General features: G+C 37.8%; 1 protein-coding gene across 2 annotated transcripts in view; it reads left to right on the top strand.

The window, feature by feature from the left end:
* Nucleotides 1-14,425: 14,425 nt before the first annotated feature.
* The window catches only part of ANO3 (anoctamin 3), a 216,910-nt gene continuing 203,856 nt past the window's right edge, over nucleotides 14,426-27,479 (top strand). For both annotated transcript variants that reach the window (XM_030039477.2, XM_030039476.2), the window contains exon 1: nucleotides 14,426-14,951. In XM_030039477.2, coding sequence (XP_029895337.1) covers nucleotides 14,798-14,951 — 154 coding nt within the window. In that variant the 5' untranslated portion in view covers nucleotides 14,426-14,797. The remainder of the gene's footprint in view (nucleotides 14,952-27,479) is intronic.

Here is a 27,479-nt window from a genome sequence, read left to right as displayed (position 1 = left end):
TTCCAATTTCTTTGCAGATGCTTCACTGTGTTTCTTTGCACTGGAAGTGGCTATCTAAGCCAATGCAGTCACTGATAGGCTCCACAACCTCCTCAAACAAGAATGCAGCATATTCTAGAGCAAGAATAGACACAATAAACAAACATATCGTCTAGTAGAATTTTTTAGAGGAATGCAGTAGAGGAGTATTCTTAATTCACAAACATGTTTGTGAAGTTGTTCTCTTTTCTGCCCTCAAATACACAGATCTTGCTGATTTTTTTTTTTCCCTTTTATTACAGTTAGAGGGAAACTAGAACTGTGCCTAAGCGTATGTTTAACACTAATGCAGATTTGAACACAACTATCCATTTAAAGATTTTACAGATCAGGAATAAGTCAAATTCCTTGAATTCTTTAGTATTAATTTTTTTTTCTTCAGAGGGAAATCATGTCTCTCATCTTTCACAACATGGTCAAAATTTATGAAGTCCTAGAAATTGCCAAAATTGGATGTATTGGTATAGATAACAAAGTAAAGTCTGAAAAATGCAGATGCTTTATAAATGATGATTAGCTTAGAGTTCTTTCACTAAAAGCTAGACTTCTACCTTTTTTGGCGGGGGGGGGGGGGGGGGGGGGGGGAAGCCAACAACAACAACAAAAAAACCCCAACCCAAACCAAAACACCCCAATCCCTCACCACCCTCCCCAAACCCCCCCCCCCCCCCCAACTTTTTGTTAACATTGACTTTTCTTGTTGACTTTTCTTGGGTGGGTGGAAGGGGCAAGAGAGCAGTAGAAGATTCTTTCCTATCCGAGTTCTTCTTTTGTTACTTATGAAGGAAGGGAAAACAGATTGAATGTTAACTTTCGCTTTGTAGCAACTGCATGTACTTCAGTAGACTGAACAAATGGGATTTTGCTGACGTAATACTAGAAAAAGTAAGGCAAAATTTTCATTGCATATAATTGGGGTAGATCTATCCATGTAACTACTTGTGCTTTCAAATTTTTCTTCCATATTTGTCCCTCTTGATCCAACATTGTGATAATCCTCATACTAAACCCAGCTCTGGAAAAAAAACAAAATCTGTGGCTTTTTTACAGATTCTGAAAAAAACACAAATTACAAAATTCTGTCACTTGGTAGATTGTTCCCCAGGTTACTAAGGTAGCTTTCGTTATTTAAATAAGCAGTTAGGGTATAATTCCCAGTTTTCCAGCATGCATCCCTAGTCCTTATCTGTTGTGTTCTGCCTTGGAGGAAAGCAATTTTCCTACAGAGAGGAGGAAAGTGGTGGGGGCTTGGTGGCATGCAGCAATGTCCTCCCAAAACCTTATTTGTATCTTCTGCCCTTACTGTGGCAATAAGCTTAAGTGAGTCTACAGATAGTATCAGACTAAAGGCTACCATAAGCGAGCAGAGGTATGTATCGCTGCGGGACTATGAGGATCTGTTATTTCTTAGCAGTGGTTGTGTTGCTGCAGCTTCTGCACCCCATTGCCTGGGAGGATGCTCACCCAGGGCAGAGGTTTAGAGGAAGGTCCAGACTTCCCAGGGCAGCAGCTACAGGGTGTCCTGGCTACACCACCTACCTGGCCCGGCGAAAGCCGGTAATTTGGTTTCGGCAACTAAATTCTTGTAATCCAAGCACAATATAGGTCTACAGTTACAGCGGGGTAGTATGGGGCATAGTTACTGTACTGTGACAATATCAGGAGGTCTTATTAATTATCTAAGACTAAAAATTTATAGTGTCACAAATCCAAAAGAAAAGATTTCTAGTTAATCTGTAGAATTGGACTCGGCATTCTGGCTAGATAATATATAGCCTTGTAACTACGTTCAAGAATGGGGGAAGAGAAGGGAGAGGTGATCCACCTCAATGCTGTGCGAAAATTCAAAAATTAGAATGCGCTTTGAAGCAAAGAATCATTACACACGTAGAAATGAAGAGAAAGTGGGATTCAATTATAGCCCCGTTTTATCAAAAGGGAAACAGTGACTACCTTGTGGGTTTTTTTGTAACTCCATTCTTATAAACAAGAAATGCAGTGTTGCAATTCAAGAAAATTTGATGCCATTCCCTATAGGAAATTATTGTTCAAAGTGGAGATAAAGGGGGTTAATGCAAAGAGAATAAAGATTTGGTTGGACAGGAAACTACAACGGGTTACACTAAAACCTTGAGAGAAATAATCAGTGATATTCTTTGCTACTTAACGTTCATTAGTGACCTGAGAGTAGGAAATGGGTACATGTACGTGAAATCTGTGGACAAAATACATGTTGGGAATATTTATAGTGCTGAGGAGGAACTAATCATCTCATGTTGTGTGACTTTGTCACCAGGCTAATAGGAATTAGAATGAAGCTAATCAAAGGATAACTTTCAGCTGCTAATGTGATTTTAGAGGACATCAAGCAAGGTATTTCTGTTGGAAAGAGGGAAGTGTTAGTGCCGCTGTTTGAGGATATGCAGGATCTGATTTGAAATGCTGTACAGCCTCATTAAAATTTTTCAAGATAATTGTACGCAAACTGAAACTATTGATGGAAGTGAAGAGAACAAATATAAAATCAAAGTAGTTGGCTATTTGTCTTGGGTTAATAAAATGAAGATTGTTTTGCAAGCTAATTAAAAATGTATACTACAAGTAATTCTTCTCTCTTTACGCTAAGGAAGACTAGCGCCATAAGAGTAAATACTCTGAAGTTGTTCATCATACCGTTTAAAAGTCTCCTAAATTTTCAAGTAGCTGAATAATATTTCAGGTGGGACTGGAGGCAGAGTACAAGCTATGCAGAGAAGGAGTTAGGTAACTTCATGAGGAAAAAAAAAAACAAAATAGATGAACTTATGGAGAAAATTAAATTTGAGTATGATTCCCTGATATCTTCAAAAGGTTGTAAAAGGATCAGGCTGCACTTGCTTGCACCATGTAATTCTATGATTATTTTTTGCCCTGTAGGAATCAAGAAAGGCTTATCCTTTGATATGTGATATAATATACGGTTCCACAATTATTATTTTACTCTGCCTTTCTCTGAAAACTGGGAATTGAATGTCTGCCCGTGACCACAGGGGACTAGACTTGATGACTTGGGTGGTTCATAACATCCCTGTTTGACACTAACCTGTCAAACTCCACTTTCTGTTCCCTTTGCTGCAGAAATAAAGATGTGGCTCTGAAACAGTTTTCAACAGTAGCAATGATCCTCTTGGGAGGCAACTGAGTGGTCTAAGTTTCAAAAACTGAAACTTAAGTTCCTTAGGTATTGGCTGGGTTTTTGAAGTCTTTCCGTTTCAAGTCTGTGATTGCCTTGGAGGCCGTTATCACTGAACGGGGTTAGCTAAGCATATACAAAATGCCTGGGGCAGTTTTCAATAAATATGACAGGATTCATAGCAGTTAGGTTTGTTTTGATTCTTTCCCTCACAAGCTATGCAGTTTTTGTGTTCCTGAAAGCTTTTCCCTTTCTCATACAAATGAATAACCCTAACTTCAGCACATAATACCTTTTTTGCTTTATAACCTTCTCTACCTCTATAGCTCTGCCATGAAAAATGTTCTGTTCCCTTCGCTAACGTTGACAATGAGGGTTGATGCTATTTGTAGGTGTCTTTCTGCTTCCTGAAATGCTTACCTTTTTCTCTTATTTTCTGAAGACTTGTATGTCACTAAAATCTATCTTGTATCTCCTTTGCTTAATAAAGATCTCAGGTACACTGAACTTCTAAATCTGTGGGTCTTATTGTTAGATTTTGCTTGTATACAAGGCATCTCTTCTCTTCTGTGATTAGATAATTTATCTCCCTTATGGGAGCTAACAGCATTGTATGAAAGGGAGCAATCAAGTTGGTGATAAGAGCACACCCTCCACTGTTGGCTCAATTTTCTTCTGTAGTTCACTTTTAATATCCCCTAATATTTTGTGGAATATGAGCGAGAATGGAGGAATCTGGCCTTATGTTGTGGTTTAACCCCAGCCAGCAACTAAGCACCACGCAGCCGCTCACTCACTCCCCCCGCCCCAGTGAGATGGGGAGGAGAATCGGGGTGGGGGGTGGAATAAAACTTGTGGGTTGAGATAAGAACAGTTTAACAGGATAGAAAGGAAGAAAATAATGATGATGATAATAGTAAAATGACAATGATAATAAAAGAATTGGAATATAAAGAACAAGTGATGCACAATGCAATTGCTCACCACTTGCCAACTGATGACCAGTTAGTTCCTGAGCAGTGATCTGCCCACCCCCCGCCGCCAACTCCTCCCAGTTCATATACTGGGCATGATGTTACATGGTATGGAATGTCCCTTTGGCCAGTTGGGGTCAGCTGTCCTGGCTGTGTCCCCTCCCAACTCCTCGTGCCCCTCCAGCCTCCTTGCTGGCTGGGCATGAGAAGCTGGAAAATCCTTGACTTAGTATAAATACTACTTAGCAACAACTAAAAATGTCAGTGTGTTATCAACATTCTTCTCGTCCTAAATCCAAAACATAGCACTATAACCCCTACTAGAAAGAAAATTAACTCTATTGCAGCCAAAAGCAGGATACCTTTTTTTTTTTTTCCAGTGTGGTATCTGTGCCTGCTGTCAAAGGGATTCTCATCAAAACTATAGGGATAATACAAGGGCAGAGTAAGGGGGGGTTTTGACCAGACTTTAGAATATCAGTGTGTGGTACTAGGGGGTGTTGAAAATGTGTTATTCAAATCACTTTCACTTTTTCACTTCAAAAGAGCCTTACTATTATTGTAATTCTTGAAGTCAGTATTTAAAAAAAAAAAAAAAAAAGGTATGTGTGAGGAGGAGAAATAAAGGTGATTCGGTCTGGCAGTCTTTCTGAAGCTTTTGATCTTTCCCTCACACCTTTACGTGAAACTCTCAAGCTCTAGCTGCCTGTCCAAGGTGGCTGCTACAGCATTGTTTCCTGCTGAGAGAAAGGGAAACCCTGGGACACGAAGGTCCTGCCTTCTCCTTTCAGGATGGATCTTGGTTCTACCGTTGGAGCTATGCTGTGGGCTCTGGAGGTGTTGCCCAGACCCGTCTCTTGTGTCCAAAGGGCTGCAGGCAGGCAACACGCATCGATTCCCAGGTCTATAAGGGTTATGGACGAACGAGTTTTGAAAATAAATTTGGTACAAAACTGTCTACTGTAAATTTGGGCTCAAGCACTTCTGAAAGCAGATCTTGACCTCAGGGTTTATTTTATCAGTTGTCTAGGACATGTTGAATTAGGAAATAACTTTTGTCCTGCAATGGCTTTTGAAAACAGTATCTCAAGAATTTCAGTGTTTTCTCCTATTCTGTGGATTTCTTTTCCACCCACCCTTTTTCAAAATTAGTTCAATTAATTCTAAACTTGATAGGTGTTATACCAAACAAAATGTGTGAGTTCTCCTGAAAAAGTTCTAATAAGATAATTTCAGCGAGACTTAAATCTCATCAAAGCTAACTCTGAAGATGTAAAATAGTAAAAGTATTAAAGATGACCTTGAACTCTTTTCATCCATGCTGGAACTGCCTAGACTTTAACTGACACTTCTGAAAGAAATTACACTGGTCATGTACAACACAGAGGTGTTTTTTTGGGCATGTGAGGAAAAAAAAATTATGAATGTATGTACATACAGTAATATTTGTCAGGGCTAAACTTAGGACTTAATCACCCATTGTGATTAAGTTTGAAATTATAAAACTCTGGCCAAAAGATTTGTTAGAATGATCACTTTCTCTTGATATCAACCAGCTAATTTTGTGGAGATGTGAAAGTAGATGTTTGTCCTTTTCTTTAGACGAGCCATGGTATGTTTTAGTGGAATTATTGAATAATTCCACATTCAGTTAATTAACCAGTCATTCAGTCCTTTCTCTGAAGGAGAACCTGCTGTTGGGGGAATTGTTGTACCATTTGTTTTGTATACTTTCATTTACAGAAGGATATCAACAGCAGAGGCAGCTAGGGTAATGAAGCATGAAAGAAAGGGACAAAAAAGACAAAATTGCTGGCACTGCAATAGCTTTTTCAATACAAGGGCTCCAAAAAAAAAAAAAAAAAAAAAAAAGGCTAATATGGAATTGCTATTCCTACACTTTGGGACTTGTGAGAACATCTCTGAAATGCCAGGCCTCACTCTGACATTTACTTTTGGCTAGCACTAAGCTCTCCGTAGAGGGGCAGCTATGACCAGTTATATAAAATTGCATGGTTTCTTTCCCCATCTCCTTCGTGTTGCCCAAAAGGATTCAGACACACGTACGGTAGGCTTTGCTGTTACTAAGAGATAAAGCCACACGATGTATGTTTTCATATATATGTGGGGGAAAAAAAATGTTTTCTTTCAGGGTAAATTGCTCTCTGATCATTTTGATTTCCTCTCTGTTTAGCAACAAGCATATCTTATCATGAAGCGAGTCAGACACCTAGTGTCTAGTTCAAATTAATTCACTGAGTCTATAATTCATACACTAAACGTGCTTACAGTTGTTGCTTGGCACCAAGGAAATACTGTGCATCTAAAAGATTTTCCATGTGAATTTTTAAAGGATTAAAAGTGACTTCTAGTAATCTGAGAGTAAATACAAATCTGAGACTTGCAAGAATATACTGAATTACAATAATGGTTGCATGACTTAGTGCTTTGAGTAATATTCGCTGTAATTGTCGGTAAGGAAAAAGTACTGCATTTTACGATGCGGTATCTTGGTTTTTAGAAGTAACTGATAATTGAAGGTTTGAGGATTTTGCTTAATTTCCTGCTGCCTAGGGAGTACTTAGTATGTTATACTTCCACATGTCAAATTCCTTAACAGGTGATCTTTCTAGAATTTTTTTAAATTAACTTAGGCAGCTGTAGATTTTGTCTCAAATACAGCATCTTGTATACATAAAATAAGAATCATAATGAGGAAGTATCTTTTTTGTTATAAATGAGATAATAGAAATAATATTCCTGATGCTTTGTTTTGCTTGCAAGGAGGTAATTTACTAAGTCAAAAGAAAATTCTTGTGTACAGTCTCAAAAATACTCGGGTAAAGTTTTTATGTGGTTGTATTACGATAGTTCTTCTCATGAAAGAAAAAGGCTTCAGGTAAAAATTCACTTTATCCTGTTTCATTGGAGCTTTTTTATACTAGCCAAGCTTCTAGGTTTTTTGAGATGCGTGTGTAGGTATCCTAACAAAACATCTCATGCCCAGAACTGTTAAAATACCAGACTGGTAGAAAACTTGCCATTCATGAAAACCATATTGTTTATCCTTGGAGCTTTTGCCAGGTTTGTACATAAGAATAAACGTGAATCTGGATGACTGATTTGATCCTTTTATCTTGAAATTTCTATGAAATGCAAACAAGTGGAACTTTTCCATATTTAGCCAAGTCTCAGTTTTGTTGTCAGTGCGATTTGAAATGTGACAGCTTAGTCTTGGTGAACCTGCCCCACATCTACATTTCTGTCTGTAAATAACTGAATTGCTCTAGACTGATTAAATCACTGGAGAGGTTGGGTTGGATTATGTGTGCAATAGTCTGACGCTGGTGTGGGTGAGGTTTGAACTATCACAGGAGTATCTTCAAACTCCAAAGCATTTCACTGTACACATCAATATCTTTAATGGTATTTAATTTTCTAAATCTAGATTTAAAAATTTCTAGCTGAATTTAACAACCATAATAATGCTTTGAGTTTAAACTTGGTTTCATTAGAATCTGTGTTGAACTAGCTCATTAGTGGGGAAAAAAAACCTGGCTTAAGTCTCTAAGGATGTAGCTTGTCAAGCGTCATAGAGGAAACTCGAGAGAAGTAATTGCCTTGCAACTTTTGGTCTTGGACCTTGCCACTGGTTTCCTTGGGGTTAATCCTTTTCTGTTTCATTTCTTCATCTCTAAGTAAGAGTGATTACAGGTATATGGAGAAAGCCGTTGTAACATGCCATAAAGTTCAAAAATCATCTCGTTAGGTGGTTAGGGAATGATTGGAAGAGGAACTGCTTCCTTAACGGGTAAGACATTTTGCCTTTACTATTGGCTTTCTAGCCTTTACTTTAGGGTACAAGCAACATCTTATTGGTGGAAACAGCGCATTGCTTTAGCCACATCAAGATTTTATTATATGTTAGCAATTGCAAATGCACTTTATGTCTAACAAAGCGAAAGCCTTCCAGTGTATTACACAAACAGTCTCTTACCTATGTAAGTATCTGATACCGCAGTAAATTCATCTATATATACAGGGAGACCTGGCGATTATGGGCTGCCTTTCTCGTGTTCCTGGGTTTGTGAAATATTTTTTCAGATAGCCCTGAAAAATACTTAACAGACAAATATTGCTGGTGTAAAAGAGGTTGTTCTGTGCATATCTTTAGCTTTCTGATGTCGGTAGGTCTTAAGTAGCAGTGTCCTCTTGCCCTTCTGAAAAAAAAAATAATGGAATGTATTTCTTCTGAATAAAATAATAATAATATGGAATGGTTACGTCCTTATTAGTAATTCTGTAATGTCAAGTGCCTAATGTTAAATCTCACTGTTATTAACAAACTGCTAATCCATTTTGCTGGATGGATTCGGCATATTAAAAATACAAATGAAATACAATTTGAAAAGTACAGATGTTGCCTGGGGGACAAAATAAATGGCAGTAGTAGACTCTTAAGCCAAAATAGACGTTTTAAAGACTCGGGGTTATAAGCTATGTTTCTTTGCACTGTAATGACAGAGTATGTTTTCGTTTGATTTTGTGTGTGTATGTATATTTGTTGGTAAGATAACTATACGGAAAAGTTAGATTGGTTTAAATTATCTTTAGATAATGTATTCATGCAACTAGGAAATCTTAAGATTAAACAGCTCCGAGATTTTTGCACTGCAGCTCATTAAATCTGCCTCTATTAATTGAATTTCCCAAATTATTTTCCTGTTTCACTTGGTAAAGTTTGGTGATGGAGTGTGCTGTCTGTTTACTTTAATGGTTTTGTTTCTTATTCCCCAGAGAGAGTGATTGTCACTGTCTTATTTTAAGATAAGACTTTATTGAGTCCTGCAAGTAATGTTAAAAAAAGGGAACGATTTGCAGTAAATTCTAAAGGGAATTTTAAAATGTTATGGGACAGTTATTTCAAAATTAAAAATTATTTCCTCCCAACAACACTAAATAAGAAAATGAAAGGTGTAAAACTATGTTTTCAAGATTGATTATTCAATATTGCTGGGGAAGCTATTTGCAAAACATACTCAAGTGTGTTAATTTATCAGCAGAATGTAGCCAAAATTGCCTCACTTTTCTACCAGCTCTAAAATGAGAGAGATTATATAGTAAAATAATCAAATTCCAGTTGTGCCTGCATTGATTTAACAGTCTGAGGTGTTCCTGGGTTGCTTACAAAAGATAGACGGCCTTTCCTTCCTTACCTCTTTGTATAATACAAGTGACTGCCTCTGTTGAAATCTAAATGGGTAACTCTTCAGCTAATATAAAAGCCACCATCAAAAGGTGTGCTAAAGTATAAACATTTTTTGCTATTTAAAAACTATCTTGGTTTATTACAGTATAATGTCTTTATGGTCTCTCTTTTCCTATTAGGTAAGACAGGAATTGTTCATTTCTTGTGTGTGGATCAAATTCCTTCTGTATGTATGTACGTACAGTTTTTTACTTCTTGCTTGCGGAATAATACCAATGTTTTTGAAACCACAGATATTCAGATGTGCCTTAGGTTTTGTTCTAGAGACCCCATGTTTTGCTGTGGAGCAAGGAAATCCTACATTTTTACATGGTAAGCAATTATTTAGCCTTCCTAAGTTGATATAGTCTAATCAGACTTGGAGACTAAAGTAAATCAATGTGATAGGTAGATTTCTCTGTGTGAAAGAAGGAAATATCCGTTGACCTGTACTTTTCTGAAACTGTCACTGTTTTACTGAGCAAGTAAAGGATAAGCACTCGAATTACTGTTGGAGCCCTACTGAGTAGTTGGGTATTCGGGAAAATCCTGATTTAGATAGCCAGCCAGTAATAGCTGGCTTTGTGTTAACTGCTATGAAAAAACAACCCTGGGAAAACTCTTGCATAATCTTTGCTACACATGAAATCTTGTCTATTGTGTGGGGAACCTATTTGCACAAAGCTAACAGACTTCAGAAAGTCCAGTTAGGTTCGCCCTGGGTTGCACAGCTTCTTCAGTAAGTAGCGAATAGGCCAAATATTTCTGTGTCTCCCTCACCTATTTTCATTCAGCTTTCTGCCTCTCTTGAAGTTCTTAGCAAGAGCTCTGGGAAGGAGACAACTAGGCAATGACATTTTGGGTCAGGTCTCTCTTTTTTTTTTTTTTTTTTTTTTTCTTCTTTTCTCTTGTGCAGAGCAAAGGATCCAGAAATTCACTCTTACTTTTGGTGTGGTGGGTCATTACTGTCTGTGTGACTGAAACTGTTCATGAGGACGATAGATGTCTAACCTAGGAACAAGGTCTTGACTTTTTTTATACTTCATCTATTTAGATTTTTTTGGTGGGAATTCTGAAGCTTTTTTCTTCTCTCCTTTTCATAGTTCCAGGTTGCGCCAACAACTGTGTCTAGGAATGAGACAGAAATTCATGGAACTTATAAATACGTGTCTTAAAGTTTCTCTCGCACACCTTGGTTTTTTCCTTCCTGAAAACGTGCAGGCAGATCCCATTCTTACGTTTGAGTGAGCTGAAGCCTCTGCTCTTTTGTCTGTTGACCTTAATCAAGTTTGTCGTTACTGCTAAGACCTTGCAAATTGCTGTTTGAGTAAAGTTTGTGTGCTGAAACATATAGTCGGTTACAATTAACAGTTATATGAGAGGTGAGAGATCCTACATTTACATTTACTTCCTCCCTGGTGCTGAGTATGTATTCAAATGAAGATATTGCACTTCTGAGCAGATGCCACACAACGAAATCTGTAGGCTGTTTCCCATATTCTTAACTGTTGGAGCCTTTCCGCCTTGTAACATAAGCAAATATTAATTGGATCCCAGCAAAAGAGAATAAATTCAATTCTGTGTTATTTTCAGCCCTGTTCTGGGAAGGCACTATCTCCTGCTCCTTTGTTTTCAACATTTGTTTATCTGTAGTTCAAATGATTATGACAAGAGAGGTTCAGCATACCACATCCATTCCCCAACAAGGTGATCATATTTTAGAGCAGTCCCTGGGAATGGACACAACTCAGTCTAAGCAGAGGAGGTCATTAAGCTTGGGGCTTCCATTACATGAATTCCCAAACACTGATGTGTTGGACAAAGGGAAAATGATATTAACCCTTCTTACAGTATAAGACGACACTCATATTAAACAAAATAACTCACAACCCCCCCCCCCCCCCCCCCCAAAACCCTGAAAATTATATTCTACTTTTTCATGCAAGTTGGAAAATTCAGTTTGACACTAAACTCTTTCATTTTTTTTCTTCTTGAGAATGAAGTATATATGACTGGACTCTATGAATTAAATTTAACATAGTTTGGAGTCATAAAAGCTGAATGGCTTAGCATCTTTAAATTTCTTATCTCTGAAAAAATTCAGTGGTATAAGTTTCAGGTACGTTTCACAACATGCAAATATTGATACTTTGGAGAGACAGCCATAATTTCAAATATGGCAGATATTTAGAAGCATGACACAATTGAAAATCATTTTAAAATGTACGTAAGTGTCTAATGACCAGATTTATTGAAAGTAATTATTGTTTACAGAGCAGCTTTATGATAGTAGTCAAATAGTTTAGACAGAGTTTGGAGGAATAGCAGGTTCTGGTGCTTTTGGTTTGGTTAGGTACCTGTATACGTGTCTCTAGACACCTAAATAAAGTTCTGAAAATGACTTATGTTCCCACAATACTTACAAAAATATTGCTCAGATCTTGCCAAAAGTGGCTGTCTTTGATAGAGAAGGCAGGAAGAAATAGAACTCAAAACCACTTGACAAATAAAAAGCTATTAAAACCACAAAATAGCTCTGGTTCCCAGGTTTGACATCTATTTGAGAAGAGGAAAAAGGACACAAAGAAAAGCCAAATGAAGGTGCCAAATGAAACAGAGCTTCAGCTGCTCCCAGGCTGGCTTAGCTCCGCAAGATGAAAGCAGATGCAGCGTTAGGCCCTGCACCTCTGGTTTGCTTTGGCATGAGGGAAAGGTCTACAGGCATTTACTGCCTTTCAGGTCTTCCCCTGACCACTAACAGAAAGCATGGATTAGCATATATCACGACTGAGACATTGCTTTCTACAGAGTTGGAAATGAAAAATAAATAAAAAAAGAGTATAATTCTTTACAATGTTGTCATCTTCTCCACTTTAAAGGATGACCCTTGCCCTTCAGTAGAGTTGGTTGGCATTTCAGGGTTTTTGCATACACTAGGTAATGTATATAAAGAATAGAACAGTTTGGGGATTGTCTGAATTGCCAAGGAACTGTACCCTCTCTTGTTATACGTGTAAATGCACAAAAATCAAGGAGGAACAAAATCCCTTGTACCAATGAAGAAAGTCAGACTGCTAAAGACTTTATGCCCTTGACTGATTTACATATTCAGAGTTACATGGGAAAATTAACAGCAGCAATACTAATGAGCTACTTCATTTTTTTTAATTAAGCCACATCAAGATTAATGTCATTGGAGAAACCTAAAACCTTCAGATACGGATTTGTGCAGGAGGTGAAATTGCTCACGTATCCAGGAAAAGTTAAAGAACCCAGCTAAGGATAGCGTAAAGTTCTTAGGACACTGAATGTTGGAAGAATGATTCTCCCTCTGGGCATTTTTGATGCTTTGTCATTAGAGGACTAAACTTCTGCTTTTTTTAGGAATTTTGATATACAGGACTAAAGTAACAACTCCATGTAAAATGCATCTTTTGCATATTTATAAATGGGGAAGCGCAAGTTAAGCTGTGGATTTTGTTTGGAATATATTGATAGGACTTACCTCCTGTAAAATTTCTGACAAATTTAGCAGCCAGCATTTTCATTTGGGGGAAGTTTCGGGAGACAACTGGATTACTTCAGCCAACAATAATGGCATAACTAGACTTTACATATTTTAGAGGAGCTGCAATAGAGGGATATTAAAAAAAGGATGCAATGCAAGTCCATTTTGCTGATATTTCCTTTCCCTTTCTTGGTGTGAGCTGTGCTGGATTTGCCTACCAAACAATATAACATTTGCTTATTTTCCCTTTTATATATAACCATTTCTAAAGTTTTAAGTGTTGTGACACTCAGCAAGCTATCTTATTCCTGCCCCTGATGTGCATTAATTGAAGTGAAATGAAACACAGACAACTGCCATATATTATTTCTGGCTTCCTTGAAAAGCTTCCCCTGTGATTGATTTTATTCTGCCCCCCCCCCCCCCCCCCCAATCCCATTTCCATGTTGCTCTACTTATTAGTATCAACCTCATTACCTCACTTGGGTTCCTTGCTGGGATCATAACCCACCTAGAAATTACCTCTTACAAATTCCCTTACCCTGGGGAAGTGTCCCACTGGTATATTGATTTTTTTTTTTTTTTTTTTTTTTTTAACATCTGGGCTCTGGTTGAAGATATGTTTCTTGTGCAAGTGCATGGGATCTCCACCTGCTCCCTGCTTGCACAGATATTATTGAGGATATCAGCAGCAGCTCGGTTTCAACCGGACTCATGTCAGCAGGGAAAGAAAGAGATAAGGAGCTAAAAGGTAACAAATCACCGTATCGCCTTTTCTCCAGCTAAGGCTTGGCAATTTCCCTACTAAACACTCTTGTGCGATCCGTTTCCATAAATGACAATTCCTGCTTTCTCGGCTCTGCTGTTCTGAAGGGAAATGCAGAGTTGGCAGCGCATTTACAGGCCTCCCAAGCCCGGCTGCCTCCCCGAGCATCCCCTGTCCGTGTCGCTTCCCCCCATCGCCAGTGGGTGACTCTCTTGGCACTGCTTAGCCTGCTCTCGGCCGGCTCCTGGGGCAGAGGCTGCAAAGAAACGGATCATTTTCTTGCCTTCAGTCCTCTTGAGGTTTACTTGCATCTAAGGAAAGGAAAGTTAAATTTAAAAAAAAAACAAACAACAAAGCAAAACTTAAAAGATTAAATCACTTTCCTTAATATTACTAGCACTGGTTTCCCTAGAAAGAGGCTTTTTGAATGCAAGGCTCTAAGAAATAGTTCTCTCTTTCTTACTTTACTTGTTTTCAAGGGACGGTGTAGCCTGTGGTCATTTATCTTGCTGCACACATCCCAGACAAAGACCTGAGTGTTTGCCGAGGAAACACGACTGTGGCACAAGTAACTTCCCCCGTGCGGCTGCCAGGCTCGCCGCCGGGCTGGCGTGCGGGATGCACTTGTTTCCATTGGTATCGCTTAGCCCCTCCCAGCTGGACCAGTGGGTAACGAAACGTAAATTAGACTCTTAAAACAAAGTTAGTAAGTCCACAACTTCGCGGACATACAGATGTTGCCGCTCATCCTTGCTATTTTTGTAGCAGCTACACAGAAATGCCATAATGTTGTTGTCACTACAAGAACAGAAGAACTTTTTAAAGTAGTAGTTTCCTACCTTAGAGAAGAGCTGCAATATTTAGCAAATGCTGCAGAGCTGGAAGAACAGTGTCATGGAAATAGAGTTTCTCAGTCATTGACTTAAACATTTTGCACTATTACAGTTTGGGGAAATTTTTTTTTTTTATTTTTTTGGTGATAGGAAGTTATTTTTTCCCGGACTGCAAGTTTGGGGAAGCTGAACTTAAAGTGGTGGCTTCTTTTGCTCAGCTTTGTTTTTATTTTGAGTTATACTGCAACTGTGTTACAATGTCAGCTGTGATAATTGAACTGGATAAGCTTTCTTCAGATGAGATTGAGAGCGAAAAGGATTCCAAGTCAGATTTTAAGGAAAGCAAATTCGGTGAATCATGTGCCGGTTATCATGGTTTTCAACTTCACTGCTCGCATTCTGCACCAGCTGGTAAGCATGCATTTATATAAACTATTTTCTCAAATCTGTGTCTGTTTATTCGTGTAACACGTTGCAAGTAAACTGTAAGACCCAATAAGGAAAACACAGGATTCGTTGCTGTCACATGCATGTAATACATAAAGTAATTTTTGCTTTAGACACAGGGTAGAACAGATGTCTGTTTAAAAAAAAAATCAGCGTCTCCTGAACACTCTAGCACTTAGGGTACTGCTGCAAGAAGAGCCCAGGAGACTTACGTTTGCATTACCTGGAAGACGGGCTTCCCGTAGGAGATGACACAGGTTTTGTGTAAGTTAGAGCAGCCCCAGCAGCTGCTCTGATATTAGACTTTACAAAGTGTGTATATAAGTTGTGCTCTGTCATGCTTAGCACTGTGGCTCCTCTTCTCTTTTCTCTGGTATTTTTTTAGCACATCAGGGCTTGTAAAGAAGGAACTGCATATGCTGTAAGTTGTTTTTTTTTTTTTTTTTATGACCAGTGTGGCTCATTGATTGTTTTTATTTTGTGACAGGGGTCACATATTAGCTACAATAGGTCCCCAAAAATGTCAGTTAAATAAGCATTGTGAAACTTTAATTTCTCTGAAAGCTCATAGTCATGGAAAATACAGAATGTAGCTGCCTTGGATTGTTTAATATAACCAAGGGGACACAACTGCAGTTAATCAATGGAACCCCAGTTACGCCCTTAAAGCCTTCTAAAGTATTAGATGGTCATTCACCTAGGAAATACCTTTTAAGAATGGCTACTCTGATTTCTTGTGGACTACATATGTATTTTGACTTGCACAACTCCCAAGGGATAATTTGATGTTGATCGTGTTTTCACTTGCTTATGACCCCTGGAACAAAGCACAGACAAGACAAGTAGAGAATATCTGAAGGTAAATGACACTTTATCCTGTGACAGGACAGCCAACCTGCAGTGGAAGACTGCAACTTTCATTTAAAGTAGGTGAATATGTAAATAAAACTTTGATATTTTTAACTCTGTAACAAACTTTTGGAACTTTTTGTTTTTACTTATAAATTCAGTTCCTACACAATTAACATGGTCTAATGGTCGGGATGTCATGCGATCTACTCTTGTGCAAGAAAAACAGCTAACTTATGCTTATGCTTTCCCTAATAGAAATTTTCTAGTTTTACTTCCTGTCAAGCCTTCACTAACTTCTGTAAAACAGAATTTTCTCAGTAGATATATTTTTGAAAGTTTCTTTTGTGTGTTAGCAGGTTTTTGCTAGGTCAGTAATCGGATGTCCGTCTGTTCCCCTGGGATCCTATAACATAACTTTAAAATTACCTCTCCTATCCCAAAGAAGTGCCATTAAAGAATTTATGCCTGTGCTAGGTGATATACTTTGCTATGTTCCCTAAATATCAAAGTAATGTGTTCTAGCCTACCTAGTTGATCAAGAGTAAAATGAACTTTTAGCATGACCAGCATAGTTTGTGAAACAATACCGTTCAGAGTTCTGCAGGAAAAAGATAATAAAAGATCAAATCTCCTCGTTGGGATTCTTCCATTTGGAAAAAATAGTTGTTTTCTTTTAAAAAGAATTATGTCTTGCAAGTATGTGTCGCAAACTGTGTTTACTATTCCTAAAGCAGGAACGGTGCTGGTAAGCATCTTTGACAAATGTTTTGTCAGAATTTGAAGATTTTCTTCGTTTGTGTTTTTGCATCGTAGGAAGAATCCAATAAATGCTGACACCTTGTCTTAGTATTTTGGGGGGTTTATGAATGATGACTTAAAGCAAATGCAATCTCATTTTTTGCCTTCTAAAATTTTCCTTGAGAGAGAGAGAGATATATATTATATTGATGTATTTACTTTAAAGTAAGGAAGCCCTTTTTAGTTGCCAGTGTTGGGTTGGCTGAAGTCTGAATGGAACAGTGTAAACAAGTCCTATTTGGCTTCCACAAGTCCTTTCCTAAAAGGAACTTCTACTTGCTCAGCCATGGCTATTGATAAAAATAAACAGCTCTTAGTTGTACTACAATGATGGACCCTATTTCTTCCTGACTAGACTATTTCCCAACAATGCTGTTTCACAAGCAAAATGAAAAATTTGAGCTATGGGAGGTAACTGAAATTTTGCTCTTAGAATTTGGGGTTTTTTTTCAGATAGCAATAACAGTATGAAAATCTTCAATGAAATCAACATCCTACCTGAGGGTGCTGCACTGAGGTTTGCTGGTGTTGGTTCCCCTGCCCCATAGGACTCCACCCTCTACAGTTGCAGCCTTGGGAATCTTACGTTTAGGCTCAATGCTTTTTTAGCTTTTCAGTGTTTTTAAAAGAGGATTTAAAGACCTCTCCTCCAAAACCACTCAAATCACCAAAAAATGGTAGTATAAGGACATAAGCTATGAAAACATAAGTACTTAGTGTGAACCTGCAAAAAAAGCAGCAATAGAGAAGAACATGTTCTTTTTCTTCTGTTCAATCTGCTGTCCACACACTCTGTGTTACAAGAGGTTTATTGTTTAAAATTTATTATGCTGTGCTTGTACTATGATTTTTTTTGTATATAAGGCAGAGAATTCAACAGAGAGAGATTATCACTTAAGAAAAACTTTTCTCCTTGTCGTACTGATGTGTTAATTTTAAACATAACACCTAACAGTGCAAATACAGAAAAGTGAATACTCTGACAAAGCGGTATCCTGAAATACAGTCTGATGTTCTCGGAATGAAAAATGGAAACGTTGCTGTGACAGAAAAATATTGACCATATTTTTTTGTTCCTACATAAACCAAACCTACTGGAATATGATGTAAATGTTAAATTACATCTCTCTTGTTAAATGAGAAATAATGTTGTTATAGATAAGCTGAACCTTCTGTATATCGCTCCATTTTCAATTCTGATGCAAGTACCAATTCTGAGGCACGTTTATTTGGGATCTGCAGATATGTCAGAACTTATTGCAGAAACTAATAACACTAGAATACAACCGTATTGTTAAATTAACATTCTGTGTATAGAATACAGACTTTTCCCACGTAGAGTGTTATTGAAATCTTTGGGGGTTTATCACTTGCAGTGTAATATTGAGACATTGTTTCAAATGATGAAGTCCTGAAATGCGTGACCAAGCTCGGCTGACGAATGCTTCATGAACAGAGCGATGTGCAGGGTTGGTTTCCACACCACTCGAATTACCTGGACTCCGGGTGAAAGTTTGAATGGAGCAATGATACTTGTAGACACAGCGGATAATGTGGGTTTTTAGAGGTGCCAGGTAATCTTTAAGAAATTAAAGCTTATTTTGATTTATATGCTACTTATCCTGCAAAGAAGAATTTTTAATGCAATACGACAGCATGAATGCCAGTGTCACAGCTACTGCAGTTTGTCTTCACCAATGGGCAACAGGCTCGTCACAATATAGAAATACAGGACTAGATCTCTGTTGTATTTGCCGGAGTAAAATTTCCTCCAGGGGACGGTGTATTTGCCATTCAGACTTCTCACTAGAAGCAAAGCTAATCTGAATATTGCAGCTGTAAATATTTGTGCAGGTCTAAACCTTATTATCCCTGATATATGTTGTTCTGCTTCATCTCTTGTTAGTCTGAAAATGACTGACAACTTTCAACACAGAATAATGGTCTGTATCTCCCAATCTTTGTTTTACAACTATAAGACAAATCGTACTCAGAAGCATTTCTCCATGTAAATTCTCTAATATGTTCCTAGAGACGGTTTTGTCCTAGTAACTCTTGATCAAGAACAAAGAAACCTCTTTAAAAATATATTTTTTTAAAAAGCATGAGCCATAAGTAAGGTCTTAGTAGCATAACTGGTGGTGGTGGGGTCAGTAGAGCACTCAAACTCTCCTGAAAGGAGACATGCACTGAAGCACACGGATTTGACCCTGTGACTTTTGGTAGAATGGTTCAAAGCTAGAGAAACAATTTTTTTCTTTCTGCCTTTTTTGTGCTTCTTTTACTGATGAGTTTTTGGGGGAAAGGATGTGAAAGTTATTTTCCAGAGAACAGTTGCTCTGTTTCAGAAGTTATTTTTACTGCTGGTCTATTTATGTATCAGAAATCACCCATATGCTGTATGAGGGTATAATAGGAACAAAATGAAGTATTAAACTTGGAGAACTAAAAAGGGTTAAAAAAATTAAGGATATGTTCCTGCAAAATAAGTTGATCCATGTGGCACAAACAACACAGCTAGGCTAACGGGGTGCTCAGGGAAAGGAAAAGAAGAGTTATTGGGCAAAGATGATGTAACTGAGTAAATACTTTCAACTGTTTAATATTTTCTGTCCAAGACCATCAACGTAGTAAGTGTATTTATACAGAGGTAACAGCTGTATTTTTCTATTTTAGCAGAGCTTGAGGTGTGGAAGAGCCTTTGGGAGTTAGAAGAGCAGTGGGGGTAGTTTGAGTTTCACCAACATAAAATGAAGTCCCTTTCTAGACATCGGAATGTGGGGGGATTAAGACAGGATGAGCAAAGCTTGTCCTCTTTTGCCACCGGAACAAATATGATGAGAAGGACAAGAATTTAGGAACTTTCCCCACAGGTATCTGCCCCTCTTTTCTTTTCCAAGAGGCAGCAGCAGACTGAGCTCTGGGTGCTTGCCCTTATCCTTCTCAGCAGCCTGTCTAGACAACGTGCTACATCACCCCCTCCGAAAAACTTTTCACAGTGCACATATCGCAGCTTTATGGGAGTGTCACCTCAGAGGAATAAAATTCTGTGCTTTGTGATATCAGATGACACTAGAATGCGAAGTGGTGGGGCATTGTCTTCAAAAAAGAACATTTCCTTTATTAAAATGGAAATATTTAACAGGAATTTTACTGGGGGGGGGAATCAAAAATAATCTACAGCTTTGATTTGATTTCTTTTTTTATTGCAAACTCCTGTACGAACATCCCTTAACTGCAAATATTTCCATCATTCCTGAAACATCAAAATACTTCTGCGTACTGAAAATCTGCTAAACCGGTGTTTCTTATTTATAAACTTCAGAAGGTAGTTTAATTGCTGAATGAAATTCTTTATCTAGATTTTGAGAAGTGCTTCAATCATAGTTGCATCACAAAGTCCCCTGGACAGAATAAATAAGTTGCAGCTTTGTGCATAAATCTGTACCACACCACCAATTTGCCTTAATTACTCACACTACAATCATATAGGGAAAACAAGAAGGGAGTGGACAAAATACACAGCAAATTATGTCAAATGGTTACAGTCCAACTGAAGTCCTCGTCTTCAAGTGAGCTGCAGTGCAATGCAGAATCAGGACTTGAAACAGCTGCACTAATTTTTGAAACTCTGTGTTTGCTTGAACAAATCTACCAAAGTAATCTTTGCACAAAGATTAGGTGCTATTTTTCTACATTTCTCTTCTATTTTCTCTTGTAAAATAAAAGGTCAAGAAATGCATTTTTCTGTCATTCCAAGAAGCAATTGAGAGACTCCTGTCAGGAAGATCAATATTCAGAAATAATCCTTCTACTTGCTATGCCATGTCAAGCCAACATTTAGTTGAAAGCCACCAAGAAACATAATTAATTCAGCAGTAGAGCAGAAATAGAAGTTATTAACAGTCTCCTAACCGCAGTGCAGCAGAAAGTATTTTGTTATTTCTGACGGATAACATTATCTTAATTCTAACTTTACCTCGGAGACAGACTTTGCTATGTCCAAATTACAATAAGTAAAATGCTGCCGGTTTTGAAAATTAAGTTGGGCATCTTGTGTGGTGGGTGCAGGTGGAGGGAAAGGTGAGGGGAGAAAGCCAATCTGTTCGTATGTGGATGGAGGCTGGAACTCTAAGTTCTGTAGTATGTCCTCGGTCGAGCTGAGACTTTAGTACTGGCAAGAATCAGTCTTTTTTGTTATTCAGCGTAAAGATGCTCTATGAGCTACTACTGGAAGATCTTTCTCTCTTTGGCACTACCCTCTGTACCAAAACTTCATTAATAATACAGCAAATAAGCCTGTAGCTAATGAATAATTTGGAGATTGCAGAGAGGCCGAACATGTTGAGGCATTCACCTCTGCCCCGGGGGTCATGACTTCTATCCTCACGTGGCTACAATAAATGGAAACTAAGCTGGATATAGAAATTTAATTTTTCCCAGAGGCATTGTTTCTCTGCTGTGCTCTTCCTTCCTCTAATGAGCTATTTACTCTCAGTTTGAGAGTGGGGTAGGTCAACTAACTCTGAGTAAAGACTAATGATTTATAATCGTAGGTTTTATTTCCCAAATTCCCTCAGCAGCAATAGATGAAGTATGTCTACAGAAAGAATATGCTGCCCTCGCAGATATTACTAAAACTTTCCCTGATCTGAAAGGTGAAGTCAATACTCACACAACAGCTCAGTGCAAACTTGGCAACAAAGGTCAAAAAATGGGAACAAGAGTCAAGTGTGAAGAGTTTTCCTATAGCACAGAGTATCTTACACCTGCAAAGCCTGAATACAGCAATGAAACCCTTGTATCTTAGTTGTTAGAAGAAGTAGGTCTGTATGCTTAAGTCTTTTCTCCTTGAATAATAAGCATAAATTGACAAGCAGGTCTCCCATGTAATATAGGAGGCAAGATGACTCAGGTTGGATGGGGAGGTCATTGAGGTATTTCAGGTTTCTTAAAAATTTACGTCTGGGGATATGTCTTTATATGCTATTATAACATGTTTTAAAAGAACAAGTCTGAGGGTCATGAGTGTTATAAGTAGCGTGGACAGATGGCCATGTATCGATAACTTTGGTAAGTAAAGGATGCTCCTCTGGTGATGCGGAATACCGTGGTATCCCATGTTTGAACACAGACTTTACTATATGATCTGATGGGCTGTGCCTAGACAGTATGCAATGAGGAAACAAATTATGTCATTTAGTGCATGATCTATAAGCTATCGCTTATAATCAATTTCTTTTTTGTGAGTGTATTATTAAAACAATCCATGTTTGGGTTTCTGTTATGCCATCACAAATGTATAAAAACTCTAGCAGATTTTCTAGACCTTTGTGATATTTGTATCAGTATTGTAATATGACCTAAATTAATCTGATTTTTAAAAAATCAACAGAACTTCCTGAAAATACAAGTTTAGTAATATTTAGAAGGGACATCATGGGAGAGAGAGAATTATACACAGAGTTATCTGTGCAGGCAGCTGAATGTTATAAATAGAAAGAGTTTTGAGTGGTGCTGGAAGAGACAAGTGTGTTTTTCCAAAAGCACATGGTGAGAAAGAATTTGGCTGCTTATTAGTCTCAATCCTAAAATGTGCTGGTTTGTTGGTAAAATAATAAATTGAGATGGTATCTTTAGGATTTATGTATTTATATATGCAGAAGTATTAGTAATTATTTAGATCTTTATCATATTTGTGGTCCTGCCTTTGGGGGGGGGGGGGGCGACACATGGTGAAGTCACTTGGATCCAAATACATCAATCCTTGAGCTAGTACAATTATGCCAAACCTCTCTAGCTGTATACTTTTTGTAAAGAGAATTAGCCTCAGGTTTCTGTTTTAATGCTTTGAACATTTAAGATGACTATTTCTAAAACACCTATGTTCTTTTTTGTATCAAAATGAAAGAGATAGCACTTGAAATTAGCATTCTAAATTACATTCTGTATCATAAATCTTTTAAGTAAGCAATAATCTTCCTTATTTTGCAGCTATACTCCTGGTTTGCTCTGTAATGCAGTGTGCTTTATGCAAATTCATACTGTAGTCAGCTCCTAACATTAATTATTTCAGAATGTTGCTAACAAAGGTAATAAAATAGGTTTAGCAAATTTGGTTTGAAGGAACAGAATGATGTATGTTGAAGATGAACTGTATCAGTCCTACCCGAGTCTTAAAGTGCAAGCTAATTTCTACAGTGCCTTTTTCTTGCATATTTTGAAACACAGAATTTTCTTGTACATCCTTTTAGAAAGGAAATTGGCTCTTACTTACACTTATCTACAAGGTTTTCTTCTGGTAGTTGCTTTATACACTGTTTTCCTTAATTTCTTTTTCTCCTGTTCTTTTCCTTTTATGATAAGGAGTAACAGGTCAATCACACTGTGCATGGTACTGGGACAGGTTAAAACTCATTTCTGCTTTCCCTACTAAGGCACTGAGAAAGGACTAAATACGAGAATTCTATGAAGTCACTAAAATAACTTGAGTCAGTCCACACTGCAAGCTTTTTCTCATCTCACTTTGGTATATCTTTGCCTCTTATATTCCAAACATTTTGATTTTGACACTCCAAAGCTGCTCCCACATCTCTTTCCATTCAAAAGTTTTCAGTTCCGCAAGAAGAGATCATAAAATATTCAAGGAAAACATCCTTGCAGGGGTATTTGTTTACTCAATCCTTCTTTCACTTCAACAATGTTCTGCTGAACCTGAACAAGGAAACTAATGAATTATTGAAGTGAACCACCACCAAAATCTCATGTCACTATGTCATAGATTTACGCTCCAGATTTCTGCTGTCTGCTTCTATTTTGCCAAAGGATGAGACACTGGAGGTCTGCACGCTTTCTCTTCCAGGATCCTCACGAAGGCAAGCTCCGCTAGCGCAGCTTTAGGGAGAAAAAAATTATTGAATAGAGGTTCTTGCCCTGTGGGTCTTGCCAAGCCGAAAAGGCTTTTTTTTTTACTCAATGGCACTTTGACAGACTAAAGACTGGATTATGGCCAGTCTTTCGGAAAGGCAGTTTCTGATGTACGTCAATCAAGAGTATAATTATATTCATCTGTGAGTTTCTTAAAATGACTGTCTTGAAAAATGCATGGACTCTGGAAGTTGTCTCTGAGAAAACAAAGGACGATGGAAAGGGAAGCCCAGTTTTGCTACGATGCTTGAGTTGGCCGCTCATTGTGGCTCTGCGGAACGCCTGGTATGAAGTGCCGATTGTCACCGCTCACTTCTATTGACTAAACTAATGTTATTTTAGAAATAAAACAGTAGTAAAAATAGCAAGTGTATTCTGGGATAGCACTGATATATTTTCTTTCTTTCTGTCAAAAAAGACAAAAGACTGAGTCATTCAGGATTAAGGAACTCTGTGTTTCTATATATTTATGTGCCCTTTTTGTTTTTGTTTATAAAAACCCAAGGAGAACATAAATCTTCAGAATTCAAGGATGATCAAAACTAAGTTCAATGAAGTTTATTCCAAATGTTGACATCTTATTCTTCTCGAGAGTGACTTGGCCTTGTTCTCTGACTAATTTAACTAAATGATGTAACAAATGCGGGGTTTTTTTATATCTTTTTCCTTCATTTTTGGAAGCATGCAGTTTTGTACATGCTTTTCACTGAGGATATACTACTGGCTTGTTCACTTACCTCAGGAGGGAAATAGCGAGGACCATTCAAAGAAGAAGTACAAATAGGTGTCCCATTTATAGATGTTTTGTCATCACTGAAATTCACAAAGTTTAATACAATGCATTTTTGGCATGTTCTACTCTTTCTTTTGATAGTATCTGTTAACAGCAGAATTAAATGTGGTAACTATTACTTTTATTTTTAGAAAACTTTGTTTCCTAATGTTATTATTTGGATCTCCGTATGCTTTCCTTCTGATCTTCTTTGCTTTGCTGGGAAAAGCAAAGCACAGAAGATTTGGGAACTCTGGGAGGGAACTGTTACGCTTTTCTGTCCTTCATAGGACTTAGACAGGAATTCCCATACTGGCTTGGGTCAATAATCTACCTTGTTTGGTATCCTGTTTCTGGCAGCGATCAGTATCTGTTATTTCAGAGGAAAGGCCAACAGGAAAGCATCTTGTTGGCCATGTTTCCAGTACCTCCTCGAGGATATCCTACCACTTGATCTGACTAAGCAGCACTGAAGTCCTGCAGGAGGGATGGCACTCAGCTTCAGAAAAATCAATCTTCAGTTTCACAAATGCAGAGTTCAGTCACTCCAGACAGAAGTTTCCAAACGACTGCTTTTAGCTAGTTCAAAACTCTGGGGTAAAGCGTGCTTAAATGAGTCTAGGGAAAAAAAAAAAAAAAAAGACCCTCTAGAACTGATCTTATGGTTTTCACTGAAATCCCTCATGATTAACATTAGGAATTTGACTCGTAATCTTATATTCACATTTTGGCACCAATGTTGATTCCTTTCTTTCTGTGTAGCTCATATTTTTCAGCTTCACAAGGTCTGTTGCTCTCATTCTTCGTGACCAGAACATATTCTCCTCTCCCTCTTGATTTCCTGAATATAGAGCACTTGAAAGAGTCTTCCTCTCTGCTCAAATTCCTAACTTTTTTTCCTGACCTTTGCACAAAGGTAACTTTTCTCATCTGTCCATCAACACTTTTGATTTGGTTTCAACTCACTTGTGACTTTTCACTTCACATTGCATGTCTATTTTTTATTTTTAGCATCTGTTTTCTCACTCATTCCTTTACACCTCTCTCTTTTGGAGTGATAACTATTCCCAAGTATAACACACTTCAAACATCCATCTTCAGTTCCTTTCTTAAAACCAATTGTTAAACTTTAAGATACTTTCAGTACCTTAACTAGACACTTTGTGACTTTCTCTGCTGGTGCCAATGGCATGATCCTACTGATGTTAATTATTTCCATTTCTTTCATCCTTTCTTTTTCTAGCTTAATCTTCTTTCAAAAAAAAAAAAAAAGGAAAGAAAAAAAAAAAGGAAACTGTTATCCTCTCCTTTTTTTAAAAGTCTGCAAAATTGTATTTTTAATACATACTTTCTGTGAGGAGAACTAAAATAAGGAGGGGAGTTTGAAGTTGATATTTCTAGGCATTTTTTTGTGAGTGCAGTTGACAAAACCACACAAGATGTGATATGATGCATGCCATCTATGTAAATTTGAATGTCTCCAGTAATAAGGAATTTTCTCTATTATTAGGCAATTTTTTTGAAAAATGAGATGTGAAGAGATTGAGGAGCCTCAATTAACTAAGCACTAAAGCTCCTTCTCATTTTGCACAGCTATGGGTCCACTTAGCATTTCTGGAAAAATAGGTCCTGACTGATGTGCCCAAGACCTTGAAGGACCCGGTGAGCCATAAACTCTATAAAGCTGCTTGGGGATTTCTAATAAAGTAAATAAATAGCAAAAGTGGTTTTCCCCAATTGTGTTATTAATTTGGCATGTCTTACAAAGCTTACTGGATGTAATTCAGCAAGAATAAAATATAACACTCTCTGCTTCTAGACAGGAAAGATATTTTTAAGGTATCAGTAATGTCTTTTCATAAAATGGTAAGAATACACACGGAATCAGGATATGCTCTGTTAAGTCCAAAGAGAAGGCCAGTATCGGAGTTTGAGCACCATTTTGATTTCCAAGTGGTAAGTGTGTTATCCTTTGTCTTTCCAATTTTAAAAGTAGGCACAGCATGGGCAAGGTTTCCTGCTGCTGTAAAGCTGAGAACAGCCGTTCATTCCCCCCTGTTTGCTTCAGCTGGGGCATTTACCTCAGACTTGTAATGCAGACATACATAATTTTTAATCCTGTAGAATATTGCCACAGGGAAATTCAACTGTGAGCATAAAAATTGTCTTGTCTGAATCGTATAGTGAAACTCGTGTGAGAAGTCACTTGGAGGGAGTGAGGAGGCATGCACAGAAAATTCCACTGTTTTTCCATCAGATGAAAGCTTTTGGTGCAATAAAGTGGTCATTTACTCATATTGCTATATTTTAAGCGTTAATCTTTCAGTTAAAAAAAATCATAAGGCAACTTTAGCTATTGCAAAGGAACAGTTGAAGTGAGTTGCAAAGAAAGATTTTTACTTTAAGGGGTTTTTTTATAGAAATGCAAATTGATTTGTTTGGAGTAATGCTTGCAGCTAGCTCTGCAGAAATGACTTTGTAACTAACGGCTTAGAGTGGAAAAAACGGTTTAGCTGTTTCTCCTGAAAAGATGAGGGAGAGAACCAAGGAATCTCTTGGATGTGCCAAGCTTGTGGCAATGCGCTTTTCGAAGCATTTTACGTGGTGATTTGAGATCTTGTTAAAACCTGGAACAACTCACAGTGCATATATACATATGTTGACTTCTTCGAGAACAGATTGGGAAGGCGACCGCTTGGCGCTGTCAGCGCTCCTTTGTTCCCTGCCGCGCGTGCCATGTGCGAGCGAGACAAAGGTGTGGGTGCGATCCAGGCTTCGGATATGTAACGGCAAGTAAGACGTAATCGTACGCCTGAATGTTCCCTTCTGGCTTTTGAGAAGATATTTAAAAATAAGGGATATAAAAACCAGATGAATGTTACAAATATGAAGCTACCACACATTCCAAGTTGGCTTGTTAGCTTTGTTCAAACTGTCCTCCAAAAATAGTTCTGATGATTATGCCACAAGTTTAATGATGCCATGGGACTCTTTCTGTCACCACGCAGGGCAGCAGGGCAAAACTTTTCTCTTCTTCATCTTTTCTTTCTAAAGTAGGAGAAAAAGCCCTAAATGTGCTGTTCAAACACATGAAAGAATGCACCATCTTGTTCCTTAATTAGCAAAGGTTATGCAGGCTTGCT

Source organism: Aquila chrysaetos, chromosome 16 (assembly GCF_900496995.4).
Source record: "Aquila chrysaetos chrysaetos chromosome 16, bAquChr1.4, whole genome shotgun sequence".
In the NCBI taxonomy this organism is placed as follows: domain Eukaryota; kingdom Metazoa; phylum Chordata; class Aves; order Accipitriformes; family Accipitridae; genus Aquila; species Aquila chrysaetos.
This window is presented reverse-complemented; position numbering and strand designations above follow the sequence as displayed.